The sequence below is a fragment of the Balaenoptera ricei genome, chromosome 6, assembly GCF_028023285.1.
Source record: "Balaenoptera ricei isolate mBalRic1 chromosome 6, mBalRic1.hap2, whole genome shotgun sequence".
Taxonomy (NCBI): domain Eukaryota; kingdom Metazoa; phylum Chordata; class Mammalia; order Artiodactyla; family Balaenopteridae; genus Balaenoptera; species Balaenoptera ricei.
This window is the reverse complement of record NC_082644.1, coordinates 75,085,440-75,106,747: the sequence shown is the minus strand read 5'-3', so window position 1 is coordinate 75,106,747 and position 21,308 is coordinate 75,085,440. Positions and strand designations below refer to the sequence as shown.

Here is a 21,308-nt window from a genome sequence, read left to right as displayed (position 1 = left end):
AAAAGAGCCTAGAACTAAGAATTTAGAGCCACTTGTCCCACACATCACTGATTTTCCATTGAGCCGCTTATCATTTAGATGTTCAGCTGATTTTAAAACTTCCCGATAAAAGCATTGTAGAGGTGTATCTGTATGGCTTGAATAACATTAGTAACTTACCACTAATAAGAAGCAGCTAAAGATTATAAAGCATGTAACCTGCAGCCTGCTTTGCAGCTGTGTACTATGTGTTCGATAAGGGCATTGAATTAACATTACCCGACATGAAAATTACTGAGCTGGACTTGGTCTATGTCGAGGAGAGAGAAGATAACACACACTTTTCAACAAGTTGTAGTGAGTCCAGTGGTCATGCAACCATACCAAGGCAACACTTAGATCGTGTTTTAGTTTGGAACTGTACTTATTTTTTGGTGGGAGGGGTCATTAACAAGCTAACTAAAGCATTTGGAGTGAAATAAAATGATTAGCTCAGGAGATAGAACTTATAATAGATTTTTTTTTTTTTTTAAAGACTTTATTTTATTTTTTTTATTAACCCATTAACTTTTAATTAATTAATTTATTTATTTATTTTATTTTTGGCTGTGTTGGGTCTTCGTTTTTTCTGTGCGAGGGCTTTCTCCAGTTGTGGCAGGCGGGGGCCACTCTTCATCGCGGTGCGCGGGCCTCTCACTGTCGCGGCCTCTCTTGTTGCGGAGCACAGGCTCCAGACGCGCAGGCTCAGTAATTGTGGCTCACGGGCCCAGCTGCTCCGCGGCATGTGGGATCTTCCCAGACCAGGGCTCGAACCCGTGTCCCCTGCATTAGCAGGCAGATTCTCAACCACTGCGCCACCAGGGAAGCCCTATAATAGATTTTTATTTAATTGAGGTATGGTTTGCTTACAGGGAAACGCAGAGATCTTAAGTATAAAGTTCATAAGTTTTAACAAATACATATGACTGCATAGTTCCCCTTCCCACAACTATTCTAGTTTCTCTTACCATGGATTAGTTTTATCTGGGGAACAGGTAATAGTTTTTAAGTTGAAATGAGGGAAAATACCAAAGATGAAGTTGAACGCTTGCTGCTTGAACTCTACAAGGCTTTGGGAAATTTTTTTCCCCGTGCATGTCATAATTAATCAAAAATGTTGGTTGACAACTATTCTGTGACTCAGAACTGCTTTAACCTTAAAGTAATTGTAATGGATATGAAGTTGGGTCCTTGCAGGGAATGCTGGCTAACAGGGCGGGAGCCCTCATTTTATGATGTCCTTGTTTTTCATTGCTTTCAGGTGTCTCTCAATGTCTTCTTTGGAAAGCCTGGTCCCTGGTTTGAAGACTGTGAGCTAGATGGTGATAAGAACTCCATATTCCATGACATTGATGGCTCTGTGACAGGATACAAGGATGCTTACGTGGGAAGAATTGACAACTACCTGATCCGCCATCCAAGCTGTGTAAATGTTACCAAATGGAATGCAGTGGTATGCAGTGGGAACTATGCCCAGGTAGGCCAGAACGCATTGTGATGCCTGATTCCTTACCAGCTCCTGACAACACTGCTTCTGTGAGGAGTACTCTTCAGCTCTTTGGGATGATTGATACTTTCCAAAGCATGGGTGTTTTTTTTTTTTTTTTTAGGGAAAAAAAAAGAAAAAAATTCATTAGGAATCATAGACTCACAGAATTTTATTTAAAGTTCCCCCACTCCAAACCAATTTAAAAGTGAAAAAGTGAGCCCAAGAGAAGTAAGATAACTTGCCCTTGGTTAAATATGGTTGGGATGTAGTTGGGGTGAGAACCCATATTTCCTGAGTTCCTAGGCCAGGTTTTTTTGCTGTGCTACAGCTGTGTCCCCTGAGAGGGCGTTTCACTCTTCACTTTCAGGGTTATTATCTCTATTTTTATCTCTAAATTAGGGACTCTGACTTGTGAGGCAGAATATCAGTAGGTCACACGGAAAGTGAGATGTTCTCAGAAACAGAGCTAGGAATTGGAATGAGTGGACAAGGAAGGAATCCAAGGAAATTCTGCAAATTACATTATGATATAATGTCTATGAAAATATGAAGGGGATGATATAGATTGGGAAACACTTCTTTGAAAACATTAAGCTAGTGTGCATTTATTAACTGGATGCCCAGTATAAGAGGATGGAATAATTAAGGAGGTAGTATGTTAAGAGCACAGATGCCGGAACCAGGTTGCATGGGTTTGAATTCTGGCTTTGTTATTTCCTTAAATATGAGATGGGTAAGTTAATTAACTGCTCTGTGCCTCTGCTCAGTGAGGATAATATTAGATCCTCTCGTATATGGCTGTTGTGAGGATAGAATGCGCGAGTATTGGTAAAGCATTTCACCCGTGGCCTAGCACATAGTGAAGTGCTTGCTGCAATTAGTATTATTTGAAGAGCAGGGCTCTAAGTTGCAAAGATGATTTTAATAGTGGTATTTGATGGATGAAAGATTGCAGAATGGAGGTATCAGTTGCCCAGAATTTTGAAGAGAGCAGAATTTTATTTCCATATTTTAGACAATTACATGGTCATATTTAATAATAGATGTTAAGAGAAATAATAGAGGAAAACGATAATGGGAGCATGGAGAGGAGAATTAGAGGAAGAGCAAAGTATCTTCCAAGGCAGACTGGGCTCTGATAGCCTGAAAGGCAGGAAAGAAGCCTCCCTTGTTAATGTGCTGCTGAGTGCTCTTATTTGCAGGGTAGGTTCTTCCTGGGGAAGGACCAGTTCTGTGACGGAGCCCCTCCACTGAGCTCTGGCTACTTTGCCTATCAAGGGTGTGTTTGTGGCTCCTGCTTTTCAACTTCTTGAGCCCCCTGAGTTGTATGTGGTTTCTACCATCTAAGCTTTCTATAGTGGGAGCTTCTTGGAGCAGAATTCTTTATTACTCTTCAGACTTTGAATCATGATGGTTAAAGAATGCTATGATTCTTAAATTAAAAAAAAAAAACTTTAAAAAGATTCTCATTTATAGACAAGACAAAGGGCTTAAGAGGGGTAAAGATTAGAGAGCTTTTTCTGGTTTATTTTAATGGAGTATTAGCTTCTTTGTTGTGGGATTTCTCATCCCCATGGGAGCAAGAAGAGTCATACTTGCCTAAGTTCTGGGAAGGACAAGGAAAGGATGGAGAAATAATTATAGTAAAATAAAGAAGAAAAGAATGTGGTTGAAAATGTGATTTCTTCTTCCATTCGTTTTATTGTTAACCAGAATTGCCCTCTAAAATTAAGTTGACTCATTAATGCCTAAGAAGATATAGAAATTCTAGAATTAAAATAAAACAAAGATAAAAAGCTTTTAATTCTTTAGTAGCTACAGTTTTAGTTAAATTGGTAGCCATGTATATTCCAAGGTACATGTATTTGTCTGTCTTAAAGTGGTATGTGCTCACTCATGAAAACTTTATATTTCATTATAAATGTCTCTATATAGTCTTTGGATTTTCTAAGGTATTTGAGAATGTGAACCTGATAACTTCTATCTTAAAAAGCAAAGTAGTAATTCTATTTATATTTGAAGATGAAGAAAGAAAAAAGTGTCTAATACTGCCCAGGGGGCTCTGGGAATGGTAGGACAGAAATTTTCTCCTGAGAATTTGGAATTTGGGCTGGGAGCCCAGATATGTAGCCATTTGTTTTCTTGGATGATGTATAATACTGTATTTTTTTTAGCAAAAGATAGAAGCAACTGGATCTCAAGATAGAATAATCATTCTTTAGCTATTTGTAAATATATTTTAATGGGATGTCTGCTCTTTGCTGACCCAAGGGTAAAGGTGCTCGGGAAGAAAGGTGGTAACATAAGGAGAATGTGCCACCTCAAATCCTTCTTGGATTTGGAAGAAGGCAGGATATATATATGTGTGTGTTTGGCGGGGGTGTATTCTATTATATTTTAACCTATTATATAATGAAATATAGATCAAATATAAACATTTAAATACAGAATAAATAAATATAATATATTAAACATATATATTTAAATGTAGTCTCAAAATATATATTTCCTATCTCTATTTTAATCTTTAAGTGGTGTCAGTAGAGAAGAGTACTATAGTCAAACATGAATGAGAGTTAAGAATCCTTTCTGGCTCAAAGAATTTATAATTGAGGAATCAATATGGATAAAACTGCAGAAATCAGAGAAAGAGAAAACATAGAGAAGTAGCGTGGATTAAATGCAACATTCTGCAAATGTTTTAATACTTCTGGGGAATTCTGTTACAGGATACTGATTTGTTTTAGGAAATTGTTCTGAGGTTTGTTCTTTGGAGGATACATTTGGGGAAGATTTTGTTTTGGCACAGTTTGGGGCTCAAATGCCACTGGAATAAATTCAAGGCTTTCAAGTTTGCCTCAGTTTAATATGTTTTTCCAGTTTTTGCAGAACTCTTTATAACTTTTTTTTTTAATGGGTGGAAAATGACTTCTTGGGCTGATGTAGGTCATGGAAAATAGAAAGCCAAAGCTCTGAGATATTTTAAATTTCCATCTCTTATTTCAGAGGAAAGTCTTTCAGATTTGACTAGAGGGTATCAGTTTTCACATTAATTTACTAATTTTTTGTATGTGTGTACTTCAGATTGAGGGATTCCTTTGACAAGCTATGTAAACCACAAAGGTTTTATATTCTAACAAATAAGCTGGCCTGTTGTGGAAGAGATGATGAAGATCTTGGCTAGCAGAACACATGGTCTGTTTTTACTATTTCAGTTTAAGCATGCTTCATTGTAAGTGGAGCTTAGGATGAAGTTGGCTACTACTCAGTCTGGCACGGATCATAGAATCTCTCTTTTGAAAGTAGAGACATTTGACTTTGTGCTAGATATGTTTTCTTTAGCTACTTAAATTTTCATTATTTATTTATTAATAATGATCCTTAATTATTTTTTGAAGGTCTATGTGCAGACATGGAGCACTCAGAATCTGACTATGACCATCACACGAGATGAGTATCCAGCCTACCCTATGGTGCTCCGGGGAATTAACCAGAAGGCAACCTTTCCGCAGTACCAGCCTGTGATCATGCTGGAGAAGGGCTACACCATCCATTGGAATGGGCCGGCACCGAAGACTGCTTTTCTATACCTCATAAACTTCAACAAGTATGCTTCTATTACTGTTATTTCAAATACTTGGGCAAGTAGTAATTTAGCGGAGAAAAACAATAACCTATCTCCTTTGTAGCAAGTAAAGAACTCCAACTTTATGTACTTTGTTCCTCCTGTGGGGAGGCTATATATGTTATATTGATGGAATTAAGAGATTGTATAAATTGAATTCTGTCCTATTAAAAGCATGTCTTTTTCTCTATGGTCAAGGAATTGTGGGCAGAAAGCCATTTATCGGTAGGTTTTAATACCGCCTGCTGAATACTTTAATTCTCCGTAGCTGGGATGGGAATAAATTTTATCTGGTGTTCCAGCTGAGCACTTGGTTACCTAGAAAGTAAAAAGATTTTTGAGGCCAAGTTTAGATTTTACAGAAGAGAGTAGTATGACTGATTAGTCATGTCAGCAATGGGCAAGAAGTGGAAGAACTGTGGCATGGATAATGCCAGGTATTTGCCATCCCTGCCAGAATGTGAAAGCATCTTTCTATCCCTTCTTGATTTCTCAGTTGTCTGCTCTAATAATATTACTTTCAATCAAGGGCTCTATTTTTACATTAATTTATTTAAGCGTTTACTGTGTGCCAGTTGATATAAAGATGACTGAGAGAAGTACTTGCCCTTCAGGAGCTCACAGTATACAGGTGGAACAAAATTTAAGTAAATAAACCAGTACTGTTTTTTAAAGGACAAAATATAAGAGCAGTTATTCTGCCTAAGGGAGTTGGGCCAGGCTGCACTGAGAAGTGATAGCAAGTGATCAGTTTTGTTACAAAAGCAGCAGAGTTGGGAAAGGGCTAGTTCTGCTCAGGGACTGATGGATTGAGTGTGATGGGAGCGTAGGTCGGGGAAGTGACAGAAGATGAGACTAGAAACAAGAGCTGGGACTATCTAGATGTGTGATGGTTAACCCATGGGACTCCATGAAACTGCTCAGATATCTACCTGAAAAATTGGTTTGTTCACGTGACTGGTCATAAAGGTTGACTCGTCAGAACTCTCTTAAAATACCCAATTGGAATGAACAGAGATAGACATAGAACATGTAGGAATTCCCCTCTAAGGATGGCTGAACATCATGGTAGATGCTCTTATTCTGAGATGATAGGCCTCTGGCACATGCTCTAAACTGAACCATTACTATTTTCCTGTAACACTGGCTGCTGCTTCTCTATGCCCTTGCTGGACAATTGCACCTTCACTTACTGAGTCAACCAAGCCAAAAAAATCTCAGGACTCATCCTTGCCTCTTTCTTTTCTCTCATTTCTCCATCCTATCAGTGGGGAAGCCCTGTTGATCCTGTCTGCTTAATTAATGTTTTCAAATCTCTCCACTTCTTTCCACCGTCACTGCTTGTGACTGAGTTTAGGTCATTATCCTCTCTTGCCTGGATCCCTGCAGCAGCCTCCTACTTGGTCTCCCCACCTCCCTCCACCTTCAATCCTTGGTCCACATTGTGTCCAGGGTGCGGGTTCTAAAAGCCAATCTGATATTGTCACCCCCATCAGTGAGCTGCCTAGAAGTCAATGAAGGAACAAATGATTGTCAGAGAGGGTGGAGGAGATATGTGGAAGAGTGATCCGCAATCCAAAAAGTTGTATCTGGCAGGTTGTGAATCTGAGGTGAGGTATTATAATCAAATGGTATGCAGGGTTCTGCACATACAAGGCATAACTTTTGAATAAATACTAAGAAAGTAAAAAGATTTTAAGGTGAAAAAAAGGATGAGCCCAGAAGTTTCAAAACTCCATATGGGCTTGAAATTCAGTCCAACTTTCCTTGTTTAATTATCTAAAAGTTTGTAAAAGTTACATCATGGGCAGAGGCAAGAGGAGGAGATGGATAATTTTTTTTCCAAATTTAATATAATTATAGAGAGGTCATGGATTTTGTCATAGTGGCACTTTTGAAAATAACAGTTTAAAAGTTATAAAAGCTGTACTTATTCATTAAACAAAATAAGGAAATACAGAAAAACATTAAAAAATTGCAATAACCTATAATTCTTCTAATCAAATTGAGGCATTATAAACATTTATAGGGTTCTCGTGTCTCTCCACCCTCAAGTGTTCTCTGAGCATATAAATACGCCAAAATTTATTTAACTACTCCATTCCCCTATGAACATTTAGATTGTTTTTCTCCTGCCCCTCTCCCCCTTTTGGTATTACAAATGATACTGGATAGAACATCTTTTCTTATACATTTTTGGTCTGTATTTCTAATTTCTTAGTGGGATTACTGGATGAAATCTGTGTGAACAATTTTAAGGCATTGTTACATATTGTTTTAAAATTGTTTTGGATGATTAAAAAGTTCTGGAAATGGATAGTGGTGATGGTTGTACAACCTTGTGAATGTACTTAATGTCACTAAACCGTAAAGTGAAAAAAGGTCTAAAATGGTAAATTTTATATGTTACTACATGTATATTTTGCCACAACTTAAAGAATGCCAAAAAAAGAAATGATAAAAAAGGGGAAAATATTCTTAATGGTTTTCAAAAAGTATTAATTTTATATCTTAGGACATTAGGTAAGAAAAAACACTATGGCAATTTGGTAATATTCATCAAAGACTTTAAAAATGCATATACGTTTATCTCTAACAAATTTACCACTAAGAATTTATCCTAACGTAATTATAAAAGATAAAAATATATTTATGAATAAAAAAATTCTTTGGAAAGACTTTACCGGTGTACACTTCCACTATCAAGCTATTAGTGTTTCTTCCATTTTAGTATACCCATACCCAACTGTCTCAATTTTATTATCTGCTTGCAGTATCTAAGTACATTTTATCCAGCTTCTATTCACATTCCCTGAAGTCCTGTTGAAACCAAGAATTTTTTATAAGCCATATCATTATTGTACGTATATTGAGGAGAGAAATTTGGGTAACATGTAAAAGTCGATGATTCATTAGTGTGTTAGGATTCAGGACTTTCATTGTTAGTGGCTCCATACACAGCAGAAATTTAAGGAGGAGAAGACCATGGCTAAAATTTATATATACTGTAATACTCGAAATGTACTGGCTCAAATGTGAATTCATGTTTTTATTGTCTCTCCTTTATAGGAATGACTGGATTCGAGTTGGGCTCTGCTATCCGTCAAACACAAGTTTTCAGGTTACCTTTGGCTTTCTACAGCGGCATAATGGCTCATTATCCAAAATGGAAGAGTATGAGCCCTTGCATTCGCTGGAGGAATTGCAGAGGAAACAGTCTGAGAGGAAATTCTATTTTGACTCCAGCACAGGGTAATTCGGGGCAACCAGTGAATGAGAATTATTGCTGTTTTTCTTTAGTGGTGAAATTACTAGTTCTTCAGTGTAACTAAGAATAGATTGTGATGTGACGGCTGCTTAGAAAAGCGGCTGATGTGGGTAATTCTCTGCTCATCACCATTAGAGGTTTAGAAGAGAACTAGAATGACTCGTAATTACAGTTGGCAGTAGGAATCGAGTGAGATGTTTGCTGTTTACCTATTAAGGCGATTTAGAAAGAGAAATTATCCTTGTCAATAAAGAACCAGTAGGCCCAATTGAAAATTAAAATAATGTTTTCCATAACGACTCTAAAGATGATTATTTCCATATGATATAGTTCATATTTTAGTGAAAGCTCATTTTTCTCTTCCTTTAAGACTATCTCTCAAGTTGACCTTGGGTTTTAAAAAAATCACTGTGTAACCATGGCATATTTGCTTTCAACTTTCTCTAGGCTGCATCTTTACACTTTTTAGTTCTAATCCTGTTCAGCTGGGGTCCTGTTGGCTTTGTCTGCTTTTATCCAGTTACAGTCTCTCAGCCTTTGGGTTATGGTAGGCTCTCTCTCCTGTACTCTTCCAGAAAGTAGCATGCTCCTTCAATATCCATCCCTTAAGCTGGCATTTCTACTCTATGCCATTGTCTAGGTACTATAAAGATACTAATGTAAATAAGGCACATTTCTTCTGCAAATTCACTGTCCATTGAAGGATGTGGGCATGTAAAGCAAGTAATCAGAGGGCGAAAGGTTTAAATGCTGCAAGTCCTATAGTGTGCCTTTTGAGATAACCCAGAGCTTCAGCCTTGGGTGGCCAGTGACAACCCAAGAAGATAACACTGGGGCTGACTCTTGAGGAGTGACTAGGAGGAGACGAGGAAGGTGTTCCAAGGACAGTGTGGATAAATGCATGGAGGCATGAAGAACATGGCATGGCACGTTTGGGGAAAGACAAAATTTCCTACTGGAGAGAAGGGTGGCAAGACTGACTGTGGGGGAATGAGGTTAGGGTTCAGTCAAGTGTCTTGTTAGCCTTTGAATAAGATGCAACTCATTTGCCCTTCAGGGCTGGTGCAGCAGCCAGTGTTATCAGCTTAAATCTTTTTTTTATCATCATTATCTCTGATTTCAACTTCACCAACCTAGTTGGGCTTTTATTCTATAGATGATAGAACTGCCACATTCTCAGTTGATTTTCCACAAAAATAAATGGAACGCTCAAATTTGTAAGGACAGTCTGGTGATCACGAATTAATGATTGATATGTAAAAAGATGGGAAGTATTTCTTCATCTGGATATTTCTGGAGTCCTTCAGCTTTTGAGGTTCAAATTCTTTTTTAATTCTATTCATTTTGATGATTTAAATTATATATCAAAAGTCCCATGCCTAATCAAGTCCCTGTCATTCCTCATATATATGTTAAAATTACTGGATTTTGGAACAGTGGCTGATTTTCACCTCATCACAGCTTTGTGTTGTTCAATGACCTCATGTTAAAATGTGAACTCTTGAACTCCAGTAATCAATCGCATTTGATCAAGTCCTTTTTAGAATCTTGACTTCCTTTGGTTTAGAAGGCCTAGGTTTGCTGACAGACATTGGACTACTGCCTGGAAGTTGCTTTTCCATTCATCTTGGCAGTAGGAGGAGAATTCAGAATGGGTAGGACTGTTCATTTCACTTGATTTTGGCCAAAGTACAGACAGAAGGACCCCAGGCCCATCTGCTGTTAGTAAACATCACAGGAATTGATTTGAGACCATATCTTGGCCTTAACCAAACAAGTCTCACAGTTGCTGTTTTAATTATTCTAGTTTTGTGCCTTAAACCAAAACAATTTGTAAACCAAAAGAAAAAAAAAGAATAAACCACACTAATTTACCAAATCCTAAACTCAACACAAGTGTAAAGTTTTCCAAGGAATTTTTGAGCCAAGCCAAATTCCATCCTCCTAAATTACCTATTGAACTAATTCAAACCAGAAATCGACTTTGATACTGCCCATAACTACTGAATCAGGTTATCAAAATATTTTCTAAAGTGGTATTGCATTTGAGTTAGAACCCTAGGAGGGTAGAAAGGAAAGGGAAACAACTTTATTGGTTTTGTAGTTTATTTTTCTTTAAAAAAAATTAATTTATTGGAGGAATATCCCTTCTGGCCATGAGTTTATTTGAGGAATTTTTGTAAGTTTTTGAAAGTTAATCTAACACCCGTTGGACTGGTTTCTGTCTTGTGCAGGTTGCTGTTTTTGTATCTAAAAGCCAAAAGCCACAGGGATGGTCACAGTTACTGTTCATCTCAGGGATGCGAAAGAGTCAAGATCCAGGCAGCAACAGACTCAAAAGACATCAGTAACTGCATGGCCAAAGCGTATCCCCAGTATTACAGAAAGCCATCAGCACTCAAGCCGATGCCATCCGTGCTCAAGGGACTCTGTCAAGGCTGCGGAACCCGTCAGGTAAACAGGGAATAAAAGTGGTCTGTGGTCCAGGAGAAAAAGTCAAAAGGTTCTGTGCAATCAGCACATTTTTTTTTTGAAACATCTGTGCTGCCAATTTATAAATATTGCATGGTTTCTCCTGAATTTTGGCCCATTCTAGAATGTGATGCTCATGAGAAGCAAACCAGTCCAAATTTATAATAAAACTACCTTCCCCCTGTGATATATCAGTTTGCCCTGGATGATTGTGGATTTATTGATTGTCATCTTTTCTTTCTCAGATGTGATTCCATTACAGTATCGCTATTACGTTTGCATGTCAGTGTTATCAAAAAATAATTTGTTTTCTTGGAAGTGTGAAATTTATCTTCAGAAAAGGCACTCGTATGAAAATTGTTTCCTTCAAGATGAAAAGCCATTAATTTGAAGCATGTGCTATTATGTTTACCTGTAATTAAAAGTACAAGCTGACTTTGGCTAGAAGTGAAATGCTTCTTGTGACATATTCTTAATGAGATGGTCTCCTTCTAGATCTTGAGAAAACATGGCAATGAAAGTAAATCCAAAGTATGAGCTAAAATCAGGCATGGGGTTTCCGAAGGAAGTTAGACTAATTCCAGGTGAAAAAGAAATACAGAATTAATATTGCCCTAATTGATCTTTAACCTTTATATAAACAAACATGGGTCAAGAAGACTGGTTCTCAACTTGGTGGTCCCCAGGCCAGCAGCATCAGCATCACCTGGGAACTTGTGAAAAATTCTAAATCTTGGGTCCCACCCAGTTCTACTGTATCAGAAACTTCAGGGGTGGGGCTTAGCAGCCTGTGCTTTAACAAGCCCTGGAGGTGATTCTGATACATGTTCACATTTTAGTTTCACTGGCCTAGAGGAGTTTTTAGAAAGTCCTTATTGCCACAGAAATGCTTACTATTAATATGGAGAAAACCTCTAAATCTTTATTTTTATTTCTTATCATTATAAGTGATTTGAGAAAACAAAAATTCTTCCATTGCACAGGTTCTTTATTTCTAATTTTTCTTGTTTCTGTCCATTGGAAGCAGTAAGAACAGGGAAAGGAAGGGGGATTTATGCTTCCTATCGTGATATATGATAAGTATTTTTCTGATGACAACTCACTGTCATAGTCTTGTTGCTCATACCCTTGAGCCACCTCTATTCTCCAATTCAGCTAAACCAACCAACCAACGAACAGACAAAAAAATAAACCAGGTACATGAAGAAGTTTATATGAATCCTTGCCTGTCCTATGTAATGTTTTGACCGTTAAAGTGAAATTTTCAGATAGTCTTTGTGGGGAAGTAAATTTTCCAGCCTAATTCTTAAGTTGAATTTGTTAAGAAAGTCCTTCATTACTGAAAATACTTCAAATAATTTATAATTATTATAAGAAATACTACAATTTATAAAATAATTTAATCATCTTCAGAACTATTCTGGGCCTATCTTGTTAAATGGTTCCATGCATTGACGTTTAGCATTCTTTATTCTTTGGGCTTAAAACATTGATCAGAATTCATTTCTTAAAACTGTATTGACTAGTGACCTGGCAGTTGAGAATTATTTGATGCATCTGGGGACATCACTTTTACTTGGAAATTTGGGGGGAATTTTTGTTTTGAATGTCAAAAACACGTGTATTAGGAATAAGTAGGAAAATTCACATGAATTTTTTGACTTCAGACCTGAGACTTCAAAGCAATGTCCAGCTTCTGGATGCTTAATATCATGATTATCTGCTCTTGCCATGATTATTTGCTCTTGTTGGCATTGATTTATAAGGACATACACTTTTTTTTTTGTTTTTTTTTGTTTGGCCACGCTGCGTGACCTGCGGGATCTTAGTTCCCTGACCAGGGATTGAACCTGGGCCATGGTAATGAAAACGCTGGACCTAACCACTGGACCACCAGGGAATTCCCCAGGACATATACTTTTAAGTGCTAAATTGTGTGAAGAGTTTAGAGCGCTTTTGAATGAAAAGACAGCCTTTAGGGAGGAGGTGGGTGGTGGGACTTGGAGACTGGAAGTGATTTGGAGTAGAAGGAAAAAGGGAAGGGCGTTCTTGGGAGGGGAACAACATCTGAAAAGGCAGGGTAGCAGAAGAGGAGGTAAAGCGCTTGTGGGAAAGTGAGGGAACTGCCCTGCATGTTGAATGTGATAGAATAGTGGGAAATAGGGTCATGGCTCTGTTTGTGGAACGTTTTGCAGGTCTGGTGGAGGAATTTAGACCTGGTGATGTACAGTCCCCTGAAAGTTTTTAAACAGGGTAGTCCTTGTCATCTACACTTCTTTCCTCAGTCCTGGAGTGACTGAGTCCCAATTCAGGATAACTGGTCTGAAAAGGACCTTTGAAAAGATTTGTGACTGTTTTTGCATGAAATGTTTACAAAGATTTAGATATAAAGCATATTTATGTAGTCATTTGTAGAATTGATTTTATTAACGAGATTACAATGATTTGAAACTGGGATTGCTCCGGAAAGTTAGGAACATACACTTCTCGTATAAAGCCTGTATCAAAAGACAGAATTCCAGGTCATGAAATATGTACAGAAAGTTCAGAGAAAACAAAAATAAAAACAAAAACCCACTCACTGGCTTTGGTATAGTTGAGTTTATTTTGAAGGATCTTTTTGGAGGAAGATGCAGTTGACATAGATATGGAACTTCTTCCCTGTCTAGGTGGTGTTTACAAGTGATCCTCATAAAAGCTACCTCCCTGTGCAATTCCAGTCACCCAGTCAAGCAGAGACTCAGCGTGGAGACCTGTCTGTTATTTCTGTGAGTACCATCTGGTGTGTACATTGCCTCAGCTTCTCGGTTTTACATTTTATCCTGGTAACATGAATTATCTCTGGCAACATTCACTTGTTTATAATCACATTTTGATTATTAGTGGAGAGCAATACAGTAGAGGTGTAAATACCTCCTAAACATTTGCATTTTAAATAAATAAAATAAATTTGTTAAAATTTTTTTCTCAGTCAATTATGTTTATTGATTACTTTTAGGTGAATGTTAAAATTATTCAGGTAATTATTCAGATTTCTTTTCTGTTGGAGACAAGGCGTTTTTGGTTTAAAAAAATTGTCATAGATAATCAATATGCAGAAATTTTAACCTTGGATTTTGAAACTTAAAAGAAGCTCCCCAGTTATTTGTTTAAAATATGGGAAGTGAAGGTTTTAAAATTTCCTCGGCATTTTATTTTGAAGTTGCCTGGTTCCCATTTTTTTCAGATGAAGAAAGTGAAGATGCAAAGTGTTAGTTGTCTTTTTTAAGTAGGTTAATGGGAGTTAAAAGCCTTAGCCTCATATCAATACTGGAATTTGGGCTAAGAGCCAAGCTAGCCCGCAAGGTAACCAGCTCTAGGCATGTGGCCTGTCCAAAATCGAGTTGACCTGAGTGCATCTATATAAACAGCTCTTTGGGTAGGAGGTATCTAGCCATCCAGCTAATACCCAGCTAGGGTCTGGGCTCAGTCTCATGTGGTCTCCTTAGGAGCTCGGTTTTTTTTTAAGTGGTGGACAACACATTCACAAATCCACATATATGTGAGCAAAATTAAATCTTACTCTTTTTTCTCTTTCCCAGTCTCTTGTATTGTGTTAAAATACACATAACATAAAATTCACCATCCTAACCATTTTTAAGTATATAGTTCAGTGGTATGAAATACATTCATGTTGTTGTGCAACCATCATCATTATCCATCCATCTCTAGAACTTAACTCTGAATTAAGAACTTTTTAACAACCCTGAATTAAAAATACTGCTACTTAAGGGGGGGGAGGGTGAAATGGGGAGTTATTAATCAACAGGCATAAAGTTTCAGTTGAGTAAAATGCATAAACTCTGAAAATCTGCTGTACAACATTGTCCCTGTAGTCAGTAATAATATATTGTTCACTTAAAATGTTTGACGATGGATCTCATGTTAGTGTTCTTACCACAATTAGAAAGAAAGAGAGAAAGAGTGAAAGATCCCTGTGTAACTCAAAGATTTCTCAAGTATATATACCTATTGCCCTACATTAGCATTTCTTCATTTTGTAGTATGTTCATGATGTAATTTTATTGGTATGAAGTTTGTTAGCTCAACATCTCAATGCAGTCAGCTGCATGAAGAACCCATCCCAGCCTACTTGTGTGGAATCTGGTGGGTGTCAGTTGCAAAGGGAAGCAAGTTGGTGCTGAGTCTCTCTGCTCTACTAGCTCACTAGATAATTAAGGAAGATATTGTTTTGCCCAGACAATCTCAGGTAGGGTATTCCTCTGGGTCTGTAGACATTGTTTGACTCCATTGCTGCACACTGGGTGCCTGGGACCCTAAAAGAGATCACAGAGGACTGTGTTTTGTCACATTTACCTCCAGTACTTTTCACATGCATTACCTGAAGAGTCTTTGCTGGACATGGCCTTGCTTTAGTTTTTACGGAAAATTTTGTGTTTCCTTTAAGTAACAGGTTTTTGGGGGGTACTTTTCAAGGGGACAGTTTGGGTGTGTTAAGGATCATTATGTATATTTTTTATAAAATGTGTCTCAGTTCTAAGTATTCCGATTTTTAAAAATAACTGAGTCACTTTCAGTCTTTCTAAATATAAAATGGCACTTTATGTCAAGCACTTGTAGAATTATTCTCTAGACTAGGGCTATTTAAATACAGGCAAAAAGCCATTTTGGATTCCTATGAGATCATTAGTGATTAGAAATAAAATTTAAGTATCACTTCTCCAAGCAAGGACAGGTGTAGTGAAGAGAGCATCTCTCCTTTGTTAGCTTTTAACATAGTTTATAATTTCACACATTTTAAAGAGAAACAGTGCCTATGACTTAAATTAGTGTTAAATCATTTTTCAGTCTAGTAAGTTTTTTTCCCTTCCTTTTTGGTTGAGGAATTAATGAAATTTGGATGTATCTGGAATTCCTTTTTCTTGAAAAGGTCTCCAACCATTAATTTAAAGAGGACAACTGGAAATTTCAGTTCATAGTAATGGTGAACAAGATATAGCAATACCCTGTGGCTTAAATCCTGGTAAAATTACCATTTTTCCATTTTGATTTTAAAGGAGAGCTATATATGGAACAAAGGAGATGAAGCAATCTGGCTTCTCTGATGTTCTAAATCTAAACTATAATGGGGGCGGTTTATGCGGGTTAAAGCATGCTATCTATTTATCTATCTATCTGACTAGATATCTATTTCATATAGATACATGTATTTTTCCCGAACCAATGCAGTATAGAGGCTGCCACCTGATCACTGAGTTGGAAAGCTCTGACCCCAGTGAGAGAGTACGTGTGTAAGAATGAAGGCCCTGAGCCTGCAGAGAGTCACCCTGCTCAGCTGAGTGTGGGCTGCCATGCTTTGCTTGTAGCAACTTAGCCAGTCAGAAAAGACCGGTCAAGGCAAAAGTCCATGAGAACACAGGCTCAATTTCAAATGTTGGCAGAGGAAGAGTAGTGGAATATGCAGTTTGAGTTTGGGAATTATTATTTGATTCATGGGTTTAGAAGACAGACGGAAAGGGGCTGGAAAGACAAGTCATCCTGGAAATGCCAAAATGGTGATGACCGCAGATGTTTTTGTATTCTCAGATCAACGGCACTGACTTTACCTTCCGAAGTGAGGGCGTCCTCCTCCTGATTGTGGATGCCTGCAGTGTTCCCTTCCGGTTGACGGAAAAAAAGGTTTTCTCTTTTGCTGATGTCAGTCTCATGGAAGAGTATTTAAAAACAAGCATCCCTCCAAGGTAGGTGAAGCTTGCTCTGTGTGAGGGATAAGGTACCTTAAAGATGACATCCGGTTAACTCTGAGCTTTGGTTTGTCTACCTGCCCTTTTACCCATTTAGGGTATTTAGGATTCTTGAAAGATAGTGATTCCTTCCTAGTCTCAGGTTGATGCCTGTGTGATCCAAGTTGCTTGTCATTGATAAGTGAGGACTTGGATGTTAGAAGAGTTTGCAAATGATGGGAAGGCTCTTGGAAGGAGAAAGGCTCAACATTTTGGATCATTCCTATCCCACTTTTTAGTATTAAGTTCGTCTACCTGGTACCCAATGCACTCAGAAGGCTCATTATCATTTTAAAGCAATTTTATAGATAATTTTATAGACAATTTTACCTTTGCAGCCATCTGTCCCACTGATGAACCCTCGGACAGCATTGTGCTATGGCTGTGGTATAGGAAGTTGTCACCTGGGTCACTTGGAAGTGACTGGAAAGGAGTAAATTGATTTTTTTTTTTTTTTTTAATTTGGCTGCACCACGTGGCTTGCGGGATCTTATTTCCCTGACCAGGGATCGAACCCTCGCCTTCAGCAGTGAAAGCGTGGAGTCCTAACCACTGGACCGCCAGGGAATTCCCCAGGAGTAAATTGAGTTTTAAGTGAATGAGTGTGTAGTCTCTCTTTTAAGAGCCCTAGTCTGATTCATTTTTCTTTGTTAGTCTCTGAACAAAGGTACACAGGAGAAAAATCTTTCTTTTTTTGTGTTGGGCAGACACAAAAGGTATTAAAATAAGCCGTAAAGTCATAGTAATTAAGCCGGTATAGTAGTGGCAGAGGATAGAGAGATCAGAAGAGAGAATCCACAAAAAGATCTGAATGTGTGTGTTGATATACTCACAATAAAAATAGCAATTTAAACCAAACCATGGAGAACAGATTTTATTTCATTTTTTTTTAGAATTGGCATTTATCCATTTACTTAGTAAATAGATAACAGAACGTAAGTAGGTACAGAGAGCATCTGAAACTAACAAAACTAACCTCCTCTGTTAAAATAGTTTGTTCCATGACGGAGCTGTGTCCCAAGCCATCCACTAGGTCAACTGACCTAAATGACTTTTGCTTTCCCTACATTTACAGACCCCTTGTAATAGCAACATAAGTTCTAGGTGGGGCATTGAAGGGGACACTTGTAATAGCAAGGATGAAAAGGCATGTGGGGTGTTTTTGTGTTTGTTTTTTGAGTTCTGCTTTTATCTAGTATTTCTATACTGTATTTAGTTCAGAACAGTACTCAATAAATACATGCTGAATTACTGAAATTTGCTCTGATTTTCTAACTTTTACAGGTCAATTGTCCTGTTGAGCACAAGAGGAGAGATAAAGCGGTTGAATATTTCAGATTCGTTAGTATCTCTGGGATTAGCCAAACCAGCCAATCTTTATAACAAAGGTTTGTATTTGTATTCTTCTGTGAAGTTCTTAGGAGGCCAGCAACATATGCATTTTTATGGTGGAGTATAGCTACCAGACTGTTTTCATGAGCTTGTTTGGCTGGGGTGGGTATCATGAAGATAATTTCTAAATCAGGAGACAGTGTTAGAGGAAGTGTGTTGGGATGTGGCTTGTTATTTGGGGCAAGAGGTGGGTGGTAAGAGTTCATTCTCTGACGTAAGGAAGTACAGTTCTTTTTGTTTTTGTTTCACAGCCATCTTTGTTTTGCTCACCTCCGCTTCACCTCCCACATTATCTTGCATGGAACTAGTAGAGGTACAAATTGAACTTTTTCCTTTTCTTTTTTTTAAGGGAGTACCATATTTTTGGGATTCAGTGGAAACTTTAAACCATCATGGACTAAGCTGTTTACTAGTCCTGCTACAGAGGGCCTTGGGCTGCTTGAACAATTCGTACCTTTGCAGCTGGATGGATATGGTTGTCCCAGAGCTGGCACGGTCCGCCGAAGAGACTTGGAGCTGTTGAAGCAAACTTCAAAAGCACATTAGAGACTAACTGTAACTTAGCTGGGGGAAAAAATGTGAACTAACTTATTTAATTTATGGCATTTTAAAATGACACTGTTAACCCAACGGAACTATTTTCCTGTTTGATACAGAAAGGGGAGAAAAGAAAGAATTTAAAGTGATTGCTTGAATACGGGCTCACGCACCTTCTAGTTGTACAAAATGTTAAAGAATTTATTTGTATTTGTTAGGCTGGTATATTTCAGAGATCAGTTCTCTTATTCCTCACCTCCCACTCCTGTGTTTTGTAGTGACCATAAGCAGTGCTTCACCTTTTGTACAATGGGACATCTTGGGGGAGGGAGGGGGCTTCTGAGAGTCAGCCTGAGTCCTTGAGAGGACCAGCTCTTGTAGCACCTTGGATACTTGAAGTCTAATGCTCAGTTGTGTTGTTGACTTTGGATCAGCAGTTGACCTGCGTGGCTGGCATGTTCAGGAATGCCTTGGGCCCTGGTTCCAGGCAGCCTTTGAGGATTTGGTATGATACCGAATGGTAGAGTTTTAAGTGGCAACTCAGGCCCAGCTCATGCCCTTTTTTGCCTGGACGTGTGCTATTTTTATTCATTTGTATATTGATTCCTTCTAAGGGTTCAACTTTCAAACAAGAAGTATGGAATATATTGGGACAAAGGGCTTTTAGGGGTTAGACATCCCTTTAATCTGTGACCGTTGGGCAAAAATTTGACCTGCACCATTGTCTGATGTTGGTGGGACCATTTTTGCAGCTTTAATCCTTAGCCTGTTTTGACTGTATACTTGTATTTAAAATGCAGAGCTGAGCTAAATATTTACATTTTTTTAAAAAAGAAGCAGGCCATTTTCCTGAACTATAAACTTGGGTTGTTTCAACTTGCACAAAGGAAGTCTGTTCTTGGAGTTTCTCCTGCACCCAGTTTTTTGTTGTTTTTGTGTGTGGATTTTTTTTTAAGCTTTACTGCCCACCAACCTGGCAGGACAATTGCAGAAAGCTTAATGATACCCCCAAAATATTGTACTCAGGGGGAGAAAAAAGGGAGAACCTTTTAAGGGCCAGAATAATGGAGGGAATATTCAGAAACCTCTTTTTAGCCTTAGAGGAATCCGTTACTCTTAATTAAATTGTTAGAGCCAATTTTAAAAAAGGCACTGTGATGCCATATTTTTCTTCCCCCTAGGTGCATGCATCTCCTGCCAGTGAGCACTGCATGTAGCAAAAGATTGGTGCCACAGCCTGGGATGTCACCACACCAAGAGGAAAGAAGCATTGTAATGCGTTTACCTTTTCCTAAACCCACAATGCATGAAGTGTAGTGGAGGGATGGCCATGGCAAGACGCGAGGGAATATGTTCAGGTTGACTTTGGCAGTGAGTACAGACAAATTCACTTTTCCCTACCAAGAGCAACGGCTGATGGCCTGTCCTTTTATGTCCAAGAGAAACTGCAGAGCAGCTCTGTGACTTCTATTACTTTATAAAATATGCTACCTCAAAGTGCTACCGATAAACCTTTCTAACTGTAAGTGCTCTTGCTAAGGGCACATGTCTTAATCAAAGTTTAGGTTTTGGGGTTTTTTTTTTTTTTTGTATATCAATGAATGAAATCTTACCTATTAAATATATTATTGGATCATCGTTCCTCAAGGTGATTAAAGTTTGTTTGTGTGTGTGTGCGTGTGTGTGTTTTATGACCAATATCTTTTACGTGTGATTTTTAGAGTTTGGCTCTTTAAAGATTTGGAGAGGATATGTACGTTCTAAGGCACTCAGTTTTTCTGATTTATATGCTAATGATCAGGGCCTAAGTTAAATAAATAAAAATATGTGTGCATGTATATTTTTTTATATGTGTGTGTGACTCTATTTATCTAGCAAGCAGTCAATCAGTCCATCTGTCATTTTTTATTCCCTATCCCAGCTGTAAAGAACCTATGGGCAGACATAAGGAAGGGAAATTGTCCTCCACTAAGTAGATTTTGTAAAACTAAGTAATCTTCATAAGGCCAATGCAGAGGTTCTCAATGTTGGCTGCACATTGGAGTCACCTGGGGAGCTTTAAAAACTGTGAAGTCCTGGGCCCCACCCCCCAGCTCCTACATTCAGATTTAATTGGTGTGGGGTGCAGCCTGGGCATTGGAATTTTCTTTAAAGCTCTCTGGGTGATGCTAATAACATGTAGCCAGGTTTAAGAACCACTGCACTAATATAATAGGCCCACTGTTTAACTTCAGTCTATAATTTTTTTGTGAGGAAAACAAAATTAAGATTATCTGTTATTTTTATTTGCAGTTCCTATACTACTTACAGAATTCCCAGCCCTAAACAAAGCATTTCGCTATGGTCTCCTTTCAATCGAACTTTCAAATAGAGTTTTTAGTTCTTAATTGTCTCAAATTGTTAAATTGGTTATCGAAGCTGATATACACATTTCAGCAGTTGGGAGCTAGCAATCTGTTTTATTTCTACTGAGAAAATGTGTTCAAAGATGATTTATAAGTTCGTAAGCATTTTCCATCAGGGGAGGCAATTGGTTGAGCTCCAGAAATGTGGCCGTGCACAAATCAGCCAGCTGATGAGAAACGCAGGGCCTTCTCATGTCGACAGACCTGGGTTTTAAGTCTTTCCTGTGAGATTTCTGCCTCTCCACCTGAATCAGTGTGCTGTATATTATCTTCAGAGGCTGGAAGAGAGTGCTTGTGAGAAGATGAAAGGCAGGCTCAT

General features: G+C 38.1%; 1 protein-coding gene across 2 annotated transcripts in view; it reads left to right on the top strand.

The window, feature by feature from the left end:
* The window catches only part of CEMIP2 (cell migration inducing hyaluronidase 2), an 84,725-nt gene extending 64,303 nt beyond the window's left edge, over nucleotides 1-20,422 (top strand). For both annotated transcript variants that reach the window (XM_059924898.1, XM_059924899.1), the window contains exons 17-24: nucleotides 1,280-1,495; nucleotides 4,906-5,114; nucleotides 8,202-8,384; nucleotides 10,635-10,854; nucleotides 13,542-13,640; nucleotides 16,459-16,613; nucleotides 17,940-18,043; nucleotides 18,397-20,422. In XM_059924898.1, coding sequence (XP_059780881.1) covers nucleotides 1,280-1,495; nucleotides 4,906-5,114; nucleotides 8,202-8,384; nucleotides 10,635-10,854; nucleotides 13,542-13,640; nucleotides 16,459-16,613; nucleotides 17,940-18,043; nucleotides 18,397-18,593 — 1,383 coding nt within the window. In that variant the 3' untranslated portion in view covers nucleotides 18,594-20,422. The remainder of the gene's footprint in view (nucleotides 1-1,279; nucleotides 1,496-4,905; nucleotides 5,115-8,201; nucleotides 8,385-10,634; nucleotides 10,855-13,541; nucleotides 13,641-16,458; nucleotides 16,614-17,939; nucleotides 18,044-18,396) is intronic.
* Nucleotides 20,423-21,308: the final 886 nt, after the last annotated feature.